This window comes from Malus sylvestris, chromosome 8 (assembly GCF_916048215.2).
Source record: "Malus sylvestris chromosome 8, drMalSylv7.2, whole genome shotgun sequence".
NCBI lineage: Eukaryota > Viridiplantae > Streptophyta > Magnoliopsida > Rosales > Rosaceae > Malus > Malus sylvestris.
In genome coordinates this window covers 641,235-658,388 of record NC_062267.1, presented here as the reverse complement: position 1 = coordinate 658,388, position 17,154 = coordinate 641,235, and the positions used below count along the sequence as shown (strand labels likewise).

Here is a 17,154-nt window from a genome sequence, read left to right as displayed (position 1 = left end):
TGACCAGATCCAAATCTCATCTACTAATCCCTGCAAATACATACAAACACATTAACACATAGATAAAAGGTGAGGCTAAAAGGGTATGCAAAATACCCTTACTTTGGCCACCGCAAAACACTTGGTCTTGAGGGAAATTCGGCATTCCGATTGGGGTAGGGAAAATAAGGGAGGGAAATAAATCTGGAAATCATATATGGCCTAGAGTGCGCATATCAAAACATAAGACGGGTTGGGGATGGATTATGAGGAAGGGAGACAAGGTGAAAAGGTAAGGGAAAATGGAGTTTTGTATTTGGAAAGAAACGGCCAGAGGAGAGGGAGGGGAGGAGAGAAGGCTTTTTAGTTGTTATATTCTTAGTCAAAGTTACAATGACCAATATTTAACATCTAAGAACTTATTTGGAAGTGCTTTTAAAATGGCTAAAAACGTTTTTATTGAAAATGTTATTAAAATCATCCTTACTTCAAATACAAATGCATCATGAAAAAACACTTAAAAAGTGTTTCTTGCAAGAAACACACAACTAGTGCTAGTTGTAATGTGATAAACGCGAAACACGCTCTTTGGTGTATTTCGCAATTCGTGATTTGGAATTTGGGGCTAGCATGCATCATAGGGCAGATTTGAGATTTTAAAACGTAGGATTAAGTATTTAACATAACAACTGATAACAGTTACAATTCGAGGTTAATACCGGGTGTCTAAATGAAAAGGAGGAACCATCTGTCTAGAATCAAGAAACACTTAAGGAACACTTGGCATTAAAAATCGTCGTCGTCGTCGTCCTCTGCAATATGGTTGGCAAGCTCTTGCTCCTGTTGTTGCCTCTCTCTCCTCTCAGCACTCTCTTTCTCCTTGTGTGGATTTGGAGGAAACCGCAGGGCCCGAACTGCTTCGTTGTGCATGTTGAGACAAAAGGCAATCCTGGAGTTGAAAGCAGCCTGAGGCTCATTAGTAGAGTAAATGTCTCCAGTTTCCTTGGACACCATCCACCCATTTGCATGATCTAACGAGGCCTCAATGGCGCCGTCGCGGATAGCCTTAGCCACGATGCTTTCAGCATCCGCGATTGGGTTTCCTGAAACCAATCTTAACTTCTCGGCAACATCAGCAAGTGAGATGCGCGAATAAGAGATGCTGATATTTCGCAATCCTGTCCTGATGACATTATGTCGCAGCCGAACAATTAAATTGTGGGTTTGGTCCTTACTGAAAGTGCCAGCAAACTTTGCTGCAACATTTCTGAATAGTTCTAAATCACCAATTCGAACAGCCTGACAATGCCAACAATTTGAAAAAGAAAGGAGATAACATTAATCAATTAATATTTAAGCAAGAAGTCAGACACCATTTACGCAAGACGATTAACAGTCATGAGAATGTAGACTCACATTTGTAAGTTCAAAGTATGGCCTCAAAGCTTTTTCCATTCCTTTCTGCATGAAGATGATCCTCTCTGGTATTTCACCAAGCAGCAGGCGAACCAAGACAGCCCATTTGTTACATTGAATTCGGAAACCTTGGGCTGCAAGAGGGGCTTTACGAGCAGCCTGCAAGAGAGACTCTTTTGCATCTGTATACTCCAATTGTATTGTCCGAATCTTTCCAAGGTAGAAGAGATAACGGCAAAACTGCATATAAAACAATTGTCTCAGAAATTTGCAATTTAGACACTTCAAACACAATGTCCACTTCTGGTAACAGAACGTTGACAAGCATTGATGGACACCATTAGGCACATATCACCAGAAAGCTGGTGAAGTGTATGTCTCGAATATTGAGTCTTGAAAAGGTTTAAGAAAAAAACAAACCCATGAGAAATGTAAACAAAGTTTCAGGGGGGGAAACAAAGCTCAAAATGCAGTTGCAAGTTCTTAAGGAATGCAAAGCTCCAACAGGGAAAAACTGGATAACTCCCAAGACTCTAGATTTATAAAACTGGATTCTAGTTATATAATCTGGAAAGAGATTGCTGTACCTGTTGGTTTGAATGTGCTTCAAATCGTGGTGCCTTAGACCTTAGCTTCTCTGCCTGGTCATACAGGTTATAATGGAGATAGTTTCGAAGTAACAGGTTGAGAAGTGTTTCCTGCATAACATAACCATATAGTTTTAAGTTCTAACATCCCAAATACAAAACAAACTGTAATCCCCTTGGACACTCACCTGACCCAACTCATCATGACGCAATGTGGCAATGCGATGCAGCGCAAGGAGGTTGCTAAAAAACAGATGCAATGAAATTAGAGCAGATACTACAAACCGACAGAGCAACCAGTGTCCTCAGGGTTCCTTTCATGTGTTAAATGTGTACAAGCATGCATAAGAACATATGTAGTGAGAGGTTAAACTTAAAAGTTGCAAACAAAAGAGACATATTGGGTCGATTAACAGCTTACCCCCGAATTTCAGCAAGATTTCCAGTCAGCTCATAGCAAAACGAGTAATAAAAGTACAATCTGGATGCTAGAACATCGACGGTTCTTCTATTGAAACTCTTAATTCGCGCAATACTAGCTGAGGAACAAGCTTTCGCCTAAAAGAATGGCGCAACAAAAAGAAAAGAAAGTTTTCAAATTTGGGACAACTCAACACAGACAATGGAGAAATCAAACAAAAAAGAAGAGCAGAGTGATCGATTCAACCTCATCGTATCTTTTCTGATCAATCAGAAAAAGTATCACAAGCAAGTAACAGTAGATTTCGAGCTCGGGCAACGCGTGCTTTGCCGGAACTTGAACAGCAGAAGCTGCAGCATCATTGTCAACTTCCATGTCATGCTTATCATTCTACACAGTACAAATTCAAACACAATAATTTGCAAAAATTCGAACAAGATAAATTAATGTAACAGTAAATAAACATTGTTCGATTATTCAAACACCTTAAGGTAGGCAGACAAATGCGCGTGTGCTTCAGAACCGGGAAGAAGAGCGAAATCGAGAAATGCAGAGAGCACGGCCGCCGTGAGCTTGCGGCGGAGCGCAACCGTCAGGCGGACGGCGCGGGATATTCTGCGGACCTCTTTGGTGGAGGAAGCGGCCTCAATAAACGACGCCGCCTCCTTCAAATCTAGGGTGTTAGGAAAAGCCCCAAATTTCAGAATTAGATATGTAACTGATGAGGAAACGAAAACCCTAGAAGTTGGAAGAAATCTGAGACAGAGATTTTGAAGCTTACGCTGCAGAGTGGAAGCCGAATCGGAATGGAAAGAGGGTTTGGATTGGGATTGGGATTCGTCGTCTTTCATCTGCACGTCTGGAGTACTCATCTCTTCTTTCTCCTTCAATAACACCTACCTACCAGATTTTTTGCAGCACCTGCTTTTACTTGGTTGCAGGCGGTTTATAGGATTTTAAAAGAGTTTACAAATTGTGTGGAAAACTGAGTGTTAAAAAGGATAATAACAAGATAAACGGTAAAGTGAATAGTATCAGGATTGAGTGTAAAAATATGATTTTTCTTTAAAGTGAACAATGTTAGGAGTTTTTTTTGTTAAAGTTTCCTATTTTAAATCAATCAAAGTAGAATTTATGAGTATTAACTATTTCATTAAGATTTTAAAACTTTATAGAACTTCATAGAAATCTAGATGTATTTATTCAAGATTTTGAAGTAATTTATAAAAAATTCAATTACATTATGTTTGGAAGAAAATTTAAGATTCTTAAAGAATTTTAAGATGATGAAAATTGAAATGCCAGGATTTTATTTTCTAGAATTTTTGAATTTCCTTTTTTGGTTAACCTAAAAGAACAAATGAATTGAATATGAAATTATTTTTAAATTCTCAATCATAAAAATTGAGAAATGACACATATTTACATGGAATTTAAACTTGGGAATTACACTATATTTGGATGAAGAAATTTAAGATTACTAAGGAATTTTAAAATGACGGAAATTGAAATGAATGGATTTTATTTTCTAGAATTTGTGAATTTTGTTGTTTGGTTAACTTAAAAAAACAATGGAATTGAAAACAAAATTTGCTAATTTTAAACTCCCAATCATAGAAATTGGGAAATGACACATATTTACATGGAATTTAAACTTGGAAATTGGAGGCCCCAAATTCCAAGTTTTTTTTCACGCGGAAATTCTAAATTTCTATGTTATAAATCCAAACAAGGGAATTGGTGCATGTCAATTTATAAATTCTGACTTTTATCCAAATTCCAAGTTCATTTCCCTCATCCAAACATAGTGTTAGAGATCCCAAATTCCAAGTTTTTTTTCCACATGAAAATTCTAAATTTCTATGTTTATGAATCCAAATAAAGGAATTGTTACATGTTAATTTATAAATTCAGACTTTGATCCAAATTCTAAGTTTATTTCCCTCATCCAAACATAGTGTTAGAATTTGATCTTAAAGTATTTAAAGTGAATGATTTGATGGATTTTATAGTGTTTTTTTTAAGGTATTAGGAAATCAGGCCATTTTGAATGAATTCACCTAAAATACAAATAAAGTCTATAAAACTCCATTAAAATCTTTGAATTTTTAACCTTTTAAAACTATTTTTTCAAGTTTTCTTTCTCTTCAAGTCAAATTTCAGTCATCAATTGAGAGGAACCAAAATATCGCCATTAAAAATTGAAGAAACAAAATAGGAGAAACAATTGTTATTGGCACTATAAAATTATCATTGTTCATTTCAAATTTTTATACTTAAAAAAAACCAAGGTTCTAAAAAACGCTAAGCGCTAGTCGGACGGCGGGCTAGCGCCTAGCGCCTAGGCGGATTTAGGTAAATTTCTTGTATATCTTGTAAATAAGTGCATATTGACACCTAAAAAAAATTATACTTGTCTGGATAATAAAATAATGATAAAATGCAAATTAGGTACACTATTTCCATAAGTATTGGATGAACTTGTAGTAAATCCATCATTTGCAAATTAGATACACCATTTCCATAAGTATACCACCATGAAACCAAAAAAGAAAAAAGCACGCAATTAATAAAAAATAAAAAATAAAAAAAACCTCCTAGGACCGCCTAGGGCCGCCTAGCCCGCCTAGCCCGCCTAACCCGCCTAGCCGCCCAGCCCGCCTAGGCGCCGCCTAGGCCCAACCCGATTTTTCCTCCCGATTTGCCCAAAAAAACCTCAGTTGTTAGGCGCCTAGCGCCTAGGCGGCCGCCTAGGCCGTTTTTTAGAACACTGAAAAAAACACGTGCATTACGCTTTTGAAAATAATTCTTTATACGAATTAAACTCTATACTTTTCTTTTATTCTAATACAATGATATTCTACTCAAATTCTAGATGAGGAATATTAAACTACGTCGCATAATAGACCAATCATAACTAAACACCAAACTCAACACAAATTATAAGTGCTCCTTGTCCATGTGAGATAAACCCACCTTTCACTTAGTAACTAAGAGAAATACCATTACATACAGGGGTGAGCACGATCTGGGTTGGCTCGGTTTTGGGTTCCAAACACGTTCCAACCTAAGTTCCAAACCACAATTGCGATTTAACATGCACATGTTACCAAATGAATTTTTGTATGCTACGGTCAGAGAGTTTTGTAGCACATGCAATATATTTAGTCAAAAACTCGAAATACCAATTAAAAACTGAATTATAACTCAAAAATTTTGAGAAAACATATAATATAAAATTTTGAGAAATTTTTTACGTGTGAATTAAGGAAAATATTATAATACCTTATGAGGTTATCATACCATTTATTGAGAGGCCCAAAACCATACGTTTCGTATGCAAACCTGTACCCAAACCCGCACCCTACAAATCTTCGCAGTTAAAAATACACTCATCATCTTAAAAACACCACAAACATGCATTATACTGTTCTTGCAAAGCCAAAAAATGAAGAGGAGGAGGAGGAGGAGGAGGAGGAGGAGGAGGAGGAGGGGAGATAATTCTGACACCAAGAACTTTGGCAACAATAAAATAAAAGAATACGCTTATCAATCCAGATGGAAAATTACAACTGTTCAAACATCTCACCTAAATCTACACGACAAAACGGAGGGATTGCCTCATGGAACTCTAAACTAAATCTACAGGGATCATGCCGTACAGTTAACATTAGAAGTCTGCCATACCACGGATAATAATAAACGACATGGAAAAAACGGAAACTTGTAAACATAGATATTTGATAAGATAAGGCGTCCATTACTTGACACTGGCCATTTTTTGTATGATGTTCCAATGACGCTCGTATCGCACCTCAAGCAGCTGCCTGGATCGGCCCATTTGACCTATAGCCACGTCCCCTTCCACGATATCCTCCCCTCCCACGGCCACGACCTGCACACCAATATTGTATTGAGATGCAATGCATAACAATTTCAGTTGGCTACATCACGCCTGCCTATGGAAGTCAATCAAGCAAAAGAATCCAGGCACGCACGCGCTACTCTCTTGTGGCTATATACAAGGGAAAAAAGGAGATATACATACCACGGCCACCTTGAGCAGGTGCTTCTTCAATGTATCCTCCATCTTGCTGAGCATCATACTGGGGACCATTGTACCCTCCTCTTCCACGGCCTCGGAAACCACGTCCTCTCCCACGGCCCCTACCCCTAAAGTTCCCCTGACTCTGGTCATAACCTCCATCGTCATATTCAGTTGAGACAAAGCCATTCCCTACAATTATTATCAAAACAATTTAGCCATTAAAACACTTCAATAGCCTGTTTTAAATCGAAAACCAGCTACCATTCAGGATATAATACTGTCCACCAACCAAGACACCTAAAACCATCACAACATTCTTGAATCACAATTACTCAATCATTTTAGAACGTATCTATATTAAGGTATACAGGGTTGAAATTGGTAAAGGAAACCATTATAGTGCCAGCAGAATTAATAGGAGAAAATTATAGAAAAAGGCAAGTAAAAGTGTAGAAACATTCTAACAGGCTACCTCTGAACCTTCCCCTTCCTCTGCCACGTCCACGTCCACGACCATTTGTTGTGCCCTCTGCAGAGAACAGAAATGTTCAACAAAATGTAGAGTAATACTAGAGGAGGAAGGGGGAGGGAAGAAGACAATTGCTAATTAAATGAATGTGGTTAGTAAAATGGTAGTACCTCCTTCATAATCAATCTCCGTTGATGCCTTCACAAGCTCAGCGGGTAAAGGCGGCTGATACCTGATGGTAGCAGTAGTTCACAAATGTTAATATGAACAACGGAAAAGGAACAACGGAACTTAATTGGTACCAGAGTTTCATTTTCAACATGAAAGCAAGCAACTTATACTTGCAGACCATAACAACATATACAACTATGACCGTAACAACATATACAACTATTCTGCTATAATTTCTTAGCCTAATTTGTAAAGAAGGTTCTTACATATCTTAATGTGTGACTCAGCAATCCATAATGCTAATAACCAATGTAAATTGTGTATACATGTATTAGATACACAATTTATAAATAACCAGAGTTATAGGAGATCCTCCACTCTTTTGAGTAATATGGTTCCATATATTGTCAGGAAGAGATTCTACATACGCTAAGACAACTCGACTACACACTCGGGTTACATTTCAAACAAGAAAAAGGTAACTAGTAGAAACTCACCCGATGGAGGATTGATTTATTTCCTTCTTTGACAGAGTTATCACAATCATTGACACATGCCTTGTTGTCTCCAGACTGTGACAAAAACAGGACAACACGAGGTATAAAATCACCAATAACAGACAAGGCCAAAAAAATAGTACCCCTCATGAAGTACTGCAACAAATCAGAGGTGTTCAAAATACGGTTTAAAGTTTAAACTAGGCTTACGTATCAAGGCCTTCCTCAAGAGGTTCATAGATATCAGTTATGTCTGTGGAACCAATTGTAGTGTTCTGATGAAGACCAACAATTCTTCTCTGAAACAACAGTAATAAGAACATCTTGTCAGCCTAATCCAAGAACGGAAACAAACATCTCACAAACAATACATAACGATTCAGAACAAGACACATAACCTTGATTAACTCCACAATCGTTACAGTCTTGTTGATGGCTCTTCCCATGGCCTTGAACACAACTTCATCCGATCCTTTTTCCTGCAAGGATGCGGCACAAGCGGATAAAGAAAACCTAAGGTATTGTAATAACTAATATAGGTCTAAAATAACCTAAACTACATCCGAAGTCTCTCGGATAAGCAAAATCTAAGGTGCTGTATCAAGTAATATAGGTTTATCAGAACCTAACATAAATCCGAAATCTCTATTCAATCTTTATTAATTCATCCCTACGCATTCTCAAACTTCCACACACCTTATATACTACCATATAATCACATACGAGCAGAAAATCAACAGCAGCAGATAAACACACAAGATTAACAACACAGTTTGAATTTGTTTCATCATAATCCACAACAAAATTTCATTCTATTAAAAAAAAAATCAATTCGATACATCCGAAAGCAGAAATTAAACACAAAAAATGGAAGAAAAAAAAAGGAGAGGGAGAGAGACCTGAAGCAGGGTCATGGCGTAGGTGATGTAGTTGCGCATCCTGCCCTGACTGGTAATCCTAATCTCGTTCTCATCGATAGGCGTCTCCACTCTCGGCTTCTCCACTCTCTGGTACCGATCCATCTCTTCCGCCCTACAATTTTTTTCAAAACATAAAACTAATCGTCTCAAAAAACCAAACGAAAATTTAAATTAAATTAAATTAAACAATCACGCTCTACAAATTCCGGGACAAACAAAACAAAACCAGGTCCCAAACGCACAGCTCAACACAGACAACAAAATCAAAAAATTTCTCGGGAAAACAGATTCTCGGAAACCAAACAGAAGCTAAGGAGGCGGAACATGCAAAATCGAGAGGGGAGAGAAGGAAACGGAGGGTTGGATCTGGACGGAGAGAGGAAGGGGAACGTACCGGTGGTGCTGGTGGTGGTTCAAAAAAGGATAAGTAAGCGCTCCACACAAAAAAGAGCCCTCTTCTACGGCTTCGTTTTTCTTTTACGCCCTAATCCGCAGCGCGGGGTTGTCTCTTGGTTTATATACTCTCCACGAAACTACCCTAACCACCATCTTTACTTCCTTCCCCGTCTATGTCTCCAAACAGTTGCTTACTTCCTCAAGGGGTTTGTGCACTTTGTAGAGCCCGGCCCATATACGGTGTTGAGCCTCTCGTAATTTTCAAATATCTACGAACAAAAAAACACACTTTACAATGTTGTATTTTTGTGATTTCGTCTTCTCTGAACTTTTAATTTGATTTTGAACCTCTATTTTTTCTCATTTTGTCCAAAGTTTTTGCATGTTAAATATTCTGTTAAATTGATGGTTATTTTCTACCATTTTATACAATAGAATTGCATATGTGTAACTTTAATTATTTTCTTAATTGTTTCTCATAACTCGATTATCATGTTTTCGAAGTATTTACCAGAGTTTCAAGTATTTATTATTTTACCCTGTAGATATGGTATTTTGTTGACGTATATACCCCTAAAAATTAATCATGTCCGTTACACATACAGAAATTTTGGACATTTGTGACAATTAATTGGCCGTTACATTGGCCCTAATTTTAAGTTTAGAGAGACTTGTCACTTAGTATTAAAGTCTAGTAGTATTATTCTTCAAATGCAGGTGAGAAGTCTTAGGCCTTGTTTGGTATTGCTTTTTTTTTTACTAAAAACTGCTTCACTTTAAAGTTAAGCAGTAAAAAAATGTTTGGTAAAAGTAAAATATTCTACTTATTTTAAAAGGAAAACTAATGAAAAAGGCTTGAAAACTTTGAGTTTTAACGATAACGACTAAATAAAAGGTAAAATGAATAGTACCAGGTTTGACTTTTTAGTGTAAAAATGTGGTTTTTCGTTAAAGTGAACAGTAACGTGGGCTTTTCGTTAAAACTCCCTGTTTTGAAAGCAACATGCTCCAGACAACAGTTTTAAAAGCAACATAGAGGTTGCTTTTAAAAGCTACTTTAATAAAAAGCATAGTTGGGTCTTTAATAAATAGTTTCAATTGTTGTATACCTTGATTAATTTTTTTTTTTAAGTGACATTATTTAGCTTTCCACACACATTTTATCCTTTAGAGAAAAAAAGTAAACACTACCATTGTCACCACCATCATTACCTCTACTCCACCATTGTTGCCACCATCGCCACCACCACCATTGTTACCACCATCAATGCCGCCATCGCCACCACCACCACCATGCATCACTACCACAACCGCCATCACTGCCACCACAACCACAACTGCCACTACCACCATTATTGCCGCAACCACCACTACTGTTGTCGTCACCCCCACTCCTACTATTATGTCCATTTGTTATTGTATATAGTTATATCACTTTTACATTAAATTTTACCAAACGCTTTTATTCTGCTTTTTATACTCACAAATTCATAACACTTTTAAAATTCAGTTAGCCAAGCGCTCATCAGCTTTATTTTACAACTGATTATTCTTAAAGCACATCAGAAGTAATTTAAAAAAAAAAAAAACACAGTAATCCCAAACTGTCCCTTATTAGGTTCAAATTTCGAAAAATATATCGTTTCAAATAAAATAGACTAAAAAATCATGGTGACCAGAAGTAGGTTGAAATGCCTTTAAGAGTCTTCCCGGCCCCAAGGGTGGACACCGTGGCCAAGCCACCACTGATCACCTTCTTGAATAAAAAATAGAGAGTTTTAACGAAAAACCACATTTGTACACTAAAAAGTCAAACCTGGTACTATTCACTTTACCCTTTATTTTGTCCTTATCATTAAAACTCAAAGTTTTCAGGAACTTTTCATTAGTTTTCCTTAAAAAATTACCTTAACACTATCTTGGATAAAAAATGACCTCCCCTTCTACTGTTCTTCGCTGTTGCTAATTGGAAAACTGCAACCAACATGAAATGACCTTTAACAAGGCAAATAGCAATACGAGACAAGAGGGACAAAAGTCTTAAGGAGACTGGATGCATTTTTCACAATTGTTACAGATCAATAATTCCATGACTACAATTCACAGATAAATCTACACTGGACCCAGCATTGTTGAGTTTATTCTTCAACCAACCAAGCACATCAAGCAATTAGCTCAGTCCTTCACAAGAAGAATTGCACATTTTCTTGGCTCTTCGGCGCCCCGTTACCAACAACTAACGGATCAATGATTTTTTTCCACCCGTTAAAATCTAGACTGGAGCCAGCATCTGGCAATACAAATCCATTGACAAAGAAAGTAGGTGTTCCGTACACCCCTCTTGAAGCGCTAAACTGCATGACGAAAGACAATGAACATGAAAAACCGAATATTGGGAAGACTACATGGTTCTAATTGTCAACTGTATGACTCCTGCAAATGAGAGATTGCGTGTGCGGTAGCATTTTTCATAATGTGCTTAATTGTAACACCAATATAAGCATACTAGCTATTCGAAATTATAAGTAACGTAGAAACGACATATACTGCATTACCTTGAAGGAAACCCTTGTTTTCAGATCCGTTTTCCGGTCATTGAAGCCAAATTCAATGGCGCTGTGATAGGAGTTCCCAATCACTTCTGTGACAGAGTTCACTATGTCATTTACAACAGCAACTCTGGACATGTTGCGAGTTTGAGCATTATAATACCTCTCCTGTTTAATTTTTTGAGACAATTTCAGATCAACAGAAACTTTAATACCAACAACACATACATATCTTGGCTAATAAACTACCAAGCAACCAAATAGTAGCTTTCGTCTAAGAAATATGAGCTCGAAATCCAGCGAATTAGCCTAGCAGCTGAGTAATGGATCGAATAAGTGAATTCCCGAGAGCGATGCAAGAAATTTCTACATAATGCAGATTGCAGATAGATAGACCGATAGTAGCAAATGAAAAACAAGTATATATCAGCACCAAAAAAAGGATATGCTACGAAATTAACAACTAATGAAGTGATCTTAACCTGATTCTTGAAGAACCACTCCAACAATGGGAATGTAGCAGAAGGTTTCAGCTGGTTTACGATGTGCAGAGCCCGAGAAGTAACGAAAGCATTGTCATGGTAACTGCAGTTTCAGAAACAAGATTTTTGAAGTAATTTGACATTTACCGATCAGGGTCATCTGCTACAAATTTACCCAGGTCGCCTCGAAGTCTGAATTTTGCAAAACTAAGCCTGGTTTATTTGTCGGTTTAAGCTCTTAGGCTCCCCGCTTTGCGATGGACGCAGACTTACCCTTACTTTGCAAACAGGCTATTTGTCGGTTTCATTTTCATTAATTTAATCGCTTTGATTTTTCGTTGTACATAAGCTTCTGACTTCAAATTCATAACATGCAATCGATTTCTCAAAAACTACACGACTTCAATTGTTCTTATTGGCCCTCTACCATAGTGGTGGAAAACTGTTGAGCCCTTGAGGGCGTGTGCTCAAATTCCGTCAATGACTAATCTAACCTCTAATCTAACAACATCTATAGTTTGAAAATAAATAAATTAATTAATTGTTCTTATCCAATTTCTGACGAAGACATAGGCAGATAGAAAGAGAGGAGTCTGTTTACTTACGGCAACGGTAAGAGGTGAATTGCCACCGTGACGCGAGGGGCGTAGTGCTCGACGACTTGTTTGAGGGGCGGCCAGGCGTCCCTACTGTCTGGGCAGACCGGGTCGAAGAACGCTTCGATCAGGATCGAATCGGAGTCAACTCGGTGGTGTCCGTACAAAAACCCATCGTATTTTGAAGGGGGCAATCTCTGCGCGCATCCGCTCAAAACCAGCACGACCAACAACGTTAAAGCTGTTTCGAGTTTAAGGATTCTGTGCTTTGGTTCCGCCATTCTTTTTCTTCCGCTTTTGTCTCTCTGTTTCTTCGAGTGGACCGTATGAAGGCAAATCACCTGTGCTGCACCAAGACCGCATGGAACCGCCTGTGGAAATGTATCTTCCCTGGATTTTGACAAAATTAAATTAAATAAAAAACTAATTAAAACAGTTTGAAAATTTAAGTTTTAACTACAGTTATAAAATAAATAGTAAAATAAATAGTATCATGATTAACTTTTTAGTATAAAATGTAATTTTTTATTAAAGTGAACAGTATTGAGAGTTTTTCGTTAAAATTTCCTAAATTAAATGGTTAATTTTGTATCTTCCCGGGTTTATGGCTAAATTAGTTGGTAAAGAATTGATTAAACTTTGGGCCTCCTGCTAGAATCAGGCAGCCCAAGTGTCTGCGGATAATGTGAAGGAAATTGTATTAAACAGCCAAATACGCAATTTTTTTGAGAAGTTATTGTTTTTTTTTTAAACAAACAATATTATCTTTATTCAAATTTGCATTTAGCCAAAATTGAACCTAAGACCTCTCACTTACAAGTGAAGAAAAATACTACTAGACCGTAATACTGAGCGACAAGTTATTGTTTGTTACTCATTATGTTTCTGTTTTTGATATCGAAAATGTGATATTCTATAATCTTTAGGCAGAGAAGTTCAAACTCGAATTAAAAAAAAAAGGTATGCTTCTTTGGCCAACTAGCCTAACATACATCAGCGCAAATCGTTTTACTCGTCAAACGGAACTGAAATTCGGGTTAGGCGATCATATAAGAATTGTCAAGAAAAAAAAAAAAAACTGTAACACTTTGCAATATAGTATTAATTATTGTGAGGAGTTCTGCGACATCGTGGACAAGTAGGGTAACTTGCAAGGCATCAAATTAGGAAGTTTGAATCGAGTTCACCTAGTATTTATGATTTGTGTCAAAGAATCTAGTCCACATTTCATGGGCCTATTCTCTCCTTAATCCCAATAGGCAAACAACAGAATAAACGTTTCTAGTTCCTTGTGGGCCTTTTTAGTAGAGTGTTGAGTGCCCAAAGGCCCATAAGGGGACACGCTAACTTAAAGATCTCGTTTGGTATGCAGAGTGAGATGAGCTATTTTCAATTAAATTGTACTTGTGCCCCAACCAATGTTTTGGTAAGAAAAGTTAAAATATGGACTGGATTGGCTACAAATTCAAAATAGGAAAAGATAATGCGTTATGTTACCCAACCACACACATGGATTATGCAACTCATCCCTACCTAAAGTCCAACCTTATCCGATCTACCAAAATGGCCCAAAGAGTTTACAAAGAGATACGCATAATTTTGTTAGTCCAGACCAAAATTTTGAGTTTGATTTAATTTTATAATAATCAATCTCCTTTAGATAAAAATTTTGAAGTTTGAAATAGTTTTTCGATTTTTGCGTTCAATATGTTACACGCAAGAATTTCATTTATATACAATTGATAGTGTTAAGGGCAATTCCAAGCAAATAAAGTTGTCGATTTTACGAGAGTCGATGAAAATATCTATCTTAAACAATTTAAAAAATTGTCGATTTTACGAGAATCGATGAAAATATCTATCTTAAACAATTTAAAAAATTGTCGATTTTACGAGAATCGATGAAAATATCTATCTTAAACAATTTAAAAAATTGTAGATTTTACGAGAATCGATGAAAATATCTATTGTAAACAGTTTTTAAGTAATTTATTTTTTTACTTAAAACATACCGCCAAGAGGGAAAATAGTTCTACCAAGATATTTCACCTTTAAGAAACTTGCGGAACACGAAACGCGTGAACGGAGGGGAAATAACAGATCCTCGTCACCATTGCCTACTCACAGTGTAAAACCACCCAGCCAGTCACCACCTCACTTTCCCACCTCAGAATTCCATCTCCCCAAGCCATGATTATTTCTCATTTTCCCTTAACTTTTCGTTTTGTCTTTCTAGAAAAACCCTAATTTCCGCTATGTTTTGTTGCGCACAACAACATCACTCCTCACCTAATCAACTTCTTCACCGGCCAATCTAAAAAACCTTAGTTCTACCATAGAACTTGAATTTTCCGGTTCACTGTAGGAGTTTGATTCCCGTAAAGAGAACATCGAAATGCTGCTTTCGGTGTTTTTGACGATGTTTCTGCCGTGCGTGGCGATAAGCGCGGTGTTCGTAGTGTACGTATGTTTGTTATGGTACGCTACGAACGACCAGGCCGTCAACATTGGCCTGCCTGTCAGGCAGGTTTCCGAGAATGGGTTGTCGGCGTCAGAACTCGACAATTTGCCTAAAATAACGGGGAAAGAGGTGATGGCGGAGAGGAGGGAATGTGCGGTGTGTTTGGACGATATCGAGGGAGAGCAACCGGCGCGGGTGGTTCCCGGCTGTAACCACGCCTTCCATCTGCTGTGCGCCGATACCTGGCTTTCGAAGCACTCGTTTTGCCCCGTTTGTCGAGCAAAACTTCACCCGGTTTGATCAGTCTCTCGATGTTTCTGAAAATCCGTGCTGATTACGAAACTAAAGAAAAGCAAAAGCTAGCTGCATGTGGTTTCATTTTGCTACTCTATTGACAGAAATATTGTAATTAATTAGCCACTAGATTGTTATTGTTTATTGTCAAATTAATTAATTTCCTAGTTGTATCAACCTACATGTATATAATTTCCATTTTTACGGACTTTTTCTTCTCTTTTTTTTCTTCAAACAAAGCGATTCAACAAAATTACAATACTATAACAATGACATAAGAAATAGTGGTACAGTTGTAAGTGATGTCGACATTAGATGCTAAATATGATGGAATATGCTAAATAGTGAAATTTGTTCCTGAATGTGGCATCTAATATCGGCATCTCTTGCAACTGTAAACAATAGATGCCTTCTCAGGAACCAATTTCACTATCGCTTTCATAATAAAAGAATGTTTACTACAAAGAATAAAAATTGAAATTGGAATTAATAAACACGAGGAACTTTCCCTTACGTGTTGATCTGATTGTTTATTCTTACTTTCTTTCTACATTCTCTGATTCCTTCATTTTTCCAACTTTTGTTAAGTGAACATGCTCAAAATTCAGAGGTAATGTTGAAAAAACTTTATTTCCAAAATTGTGACTCTCCATGAATTCTCTCATGTAACTTCTCTATAGATTATTTGTCACCTCATATTTTAACGTAAATTTTCCTACTAATATTATATGTATATATTGGAAGCCGAACAAACTTTGATTCATGAGTTCCCACCTGAAAATTGAAATTCCTTCCACAAATGATTTTTTCATTCATTTCCGTTGATTGCGAGCAATGAATCCAGTCCGTGATCAGTGTGTCCACAGAATTGGGCAGCTGGAACCATAAATCCTGCCACGTCGCGTGCTTTGTGTTGCCAACCAAAGGGTGAGAAGTAAAAAAGGAATTTCAAAGACATAATTCCTCCGCAATCATTGGATTTATGCATTAAGAAAGTAAATGATAATGCTAGGAAGACCAACTATTTTGGACTAAAATTTAATAAACCATATGACGTGATTGTTAATGATTGAATTGTTACTTAAGTGCCGATTAACTTACTTATTTCTTATTGGTTATACATCACATGGTTTGAAAATTTAGTCAAAAAATTTAGTCTGGCTAGCATTAGTTGTAAACAAAGTCTCAAATGTTTTACCAAAAACAAATCTCCAAACTTTTGTATCAATTATCAGTCATTGGATATTCAATGAGTGTTGCAATGATGTATTTTGTTTGTCTAATGTTAAAATATCGTGTCACAAGCATACAAATGTGGAGTAGATAAGTCTATACGCACTACAACGCAAATTCATCATAAAAAATGGATGTTAACGGACGTGGAGTTGAGCCACTATCTTTTAGTGTGTTTTTTTTTAACCTCAACTTAAGAGACGTCCTTTCCCATCACTAATACTTTTTGTCTACGTGTTAAGTTTAAGGGTAAATTACATAGTAGCTCATTAGATTTGAGATTACAACCTCATACAACATCTTTAAAATATTTCACTTTCATACCTCACGTACTATTTTATTTCAAAATAATACATCCGTTACATTTTCCATCCATTGATCCATTAAGTGCTGACGTGTCTACCACATTTATGCCACGTGGCTACCAAATGTGTGCCACGTGGCAAATTTTTATTTTTATTTTTTAAACCTGAATCTTCTAAATTAAAAACAAAAAACAAAAAAAACTCATCTTCATCTTCCTCGACCTCTCCTTCCTTGCAACCCACCCCTTTCTTCCCCAAACCCATCGTGCACCCATCCTCCACCTCCTCCTCCTCCGCAACACTACCTGCAACCCATAAAAGAAAAGAAAG

The 17,154-nt window shown here is 37.0% G+C and overlaps 4 protein-coding genes across 5 annotated transcripts; 1 reads left to right on the top strand and 3 right to left on the bottom strand.

Moving 5' to 3' along the window:
• Nucleotides 1-626: 626 nt before the first annotated feature.
• Nucleotides 627-3,359, bottom strand: LOC126633206 (probable 26S proteasome non-ATPase regulatory subunit 3). Its single transcript, XM_050303777.1, has 8 exons — nucleotides 3,185-3,359; nucleotides 2,889-3,076; nucleotides 2,650-2,793; nucleotides 2,404-2,540; nucleotides 2,171-2,225; nucleotides 1,983-2,093; nucleotides 1,396-1,635; nucleotides 627-1,278 (listed from the first exon to the last, which is right to left on the bottom strand). The coding sequence occupies exons 1-8, from the start codon at nucleotides 3,273-3,275 to the stop codon at nucleotides 766-768; spliced, it is 1,479 nt and encodes a 492-aa protein (XP_050159734.1). The 5' UTR covers nucleotides 3,276-3,359; the 3' UTR covers nucleotides 627-765.
• Nucleotides 3,360-5,920: 2,561 nt separating this feature from the next.
• Nucleotides 5,921-9,070, bottom strand: LOC126632901 (uncharacterized). 2 transcript variants are annotated; one of them, XM_050303432.1, is made up of 9 exons: nucleotides 8,903-9,070; nucleotides 8,488-8,620; nucleotides 7,987-8,067; nucleotides 7,799-7,887; nucleotides 7,589-7,663; nucleotides 7,091-7,152; nucleotides 6,924-6,980; nucleotides 6,452-6,640; nucleotides 5,921-6,298 (listed from the first exon to the last, which is right to left on the bottom strand). In XM_050303432.1, the coding sequence occupies exons 2-9, from the start codon at nucleotides 8,608-8,610 to the stop codon at nucleotides 6,219-6,221; spliced, it is 756 nt and encodes a 251-aa protein (XP_050159389.1). In that variant the 5' UTR covers nucleotides 8,611-8,620; nucleotides 8,903-9,070; the 3' UTR covers nucleotides 5,921-6,218. The 2 variants fall into 2 exon arrangements, with proteins under 2 accessions (XP_050159389.1, XP_050159390.1); XM_050303433.1 differs by having other exon boundaries at nucleotides 6,143-6,358; nucleotides 6,409-6,640.
• Nucleotides 9,071-10,934: 1,864 nt separating this feature from the next.
• Nucleotides 10,935-12,930, bottom strand: LOC126633460 (uncharacterized). Its single transcript, XM_050304072.1, has 4 exons — nucleotides 12,541-12,930; nucleotides 11,936-12,038; nucleotides 11,460-11,621; nucleotides 10,935-11,258 (listed from the first exon to the last, which is right to left on the bottom strand). The coding sequence occupies exons 1-4, from the start codon at nucleotides 12,810-12,812 to the stop codon at nucleotides 11,088-11,090; spliced, it is 708 nt and encodes a 235-aa protein (XP_050160029.1). The 5' UTR covers nucleotides 12,813-12,930; the 3' UTR covers nucleotides 10,935-11,087.
• Nucleotides 12,931-14,926: 1,996 nt separating this feature from the next.
• On the top strand, nucleotides 14,927-15,292 carry LOC126632491 (E3 ubiquitin-protein ligase ATL23-like). The gene has a single exon (XM_050302909.1). It carries the CDS (start codon nucleotides 14,927-14,929, stop codon nucleotides 15,290-15,292), a length of 366 nt encoding a protein of 121 aa, XP_050158866.1.
• The last annotated feature ends 1,862 nt before the right edge of the window (nucleotides 15,293-17,154 follow it).

What these genes read in the sequence shown, in the direction of transcription:
- LOC126633460 (XM_050304072.1), bottom strand. Translation starts at nt 12,812, where the DNA reads ATGGCGGAACCAAAGCACAGAATCCTTAAACTCGAAACAGCTTTAACG. An exon ending in ATTCACCTCTTACCGTTGCC is followed by an intron (nt 12,039 to 12,540) that starts GTAAGTAAACAG and finishes CTGAAACTGCAG; the next exon opens with TTACCATGACAATGCTTTCG. An exon ending in AGTGGTTCTTCAAGAATCAG is followed by an intron (nt 11,622 to 11,935) that starts GTTAAGATCACT and finishes AAAATTAAACAG; the next exon opens with GAGAGGTATTATAATGCTCA.
- LOC126633206 (XM_050303777.1), bottom strand. Translation starts at nt 3,275, where the DNA reads ATGAGTACTCCAGACGTGCAGATGAAAGACGACGAATCCCAATCCCAA. An exon ending in AATCTTGCTGAAATTCGGGG is followed by an intron (nt 2,226 to 2,403) that starts GTAAGCTGTTAA and finishes TCTGTTTTTTAG; the next exon opens with CAACCTCCTTGCGCTGCATC. An exon ending in GTCATGATGAGTTGGGTCAG is followed by an intron (nt 2,094 to 2,170) that starts GTGAGTGTCCAA and finishes TATGTTATGCAG; the next exon opens with GAAACACTTCTCAACCTGTT.
- LOC126632901 (XM_050303432.1), bottom strand. Translation starts at nt 8,610, where the DNA reads ATGGATCGGTACCAGAGAGTGGAGAAGCCGAGAGTGGAGACGCCTATC. An exon ending in CGATTGTGGAGTTAATCAAG is followed by an intron (nt 7,888 to 7,986) that starts GTTATGTGTCTT and finishes CTGTTGTTTCAG; the next exon opens with AGAAGAATTGTTGGTCTTCA. An exon ending in ATAAATCAATCCTCCATCGG is followed by an intron (nt 7,153 to 7,588) that starts GTGAGTTTCTAC and finishes TGCTACCATCAG; the next exon opens with GTATCAGCCGCCTTTACCCG.
- LOC126632491 (XM_050302909.1), top strand. Translation starts at nt 14,927, where the DNA reads ATGCTGCTTTCGGTGTTTTTGACGATGTTTCTGCCGTGCGTGGCGATA.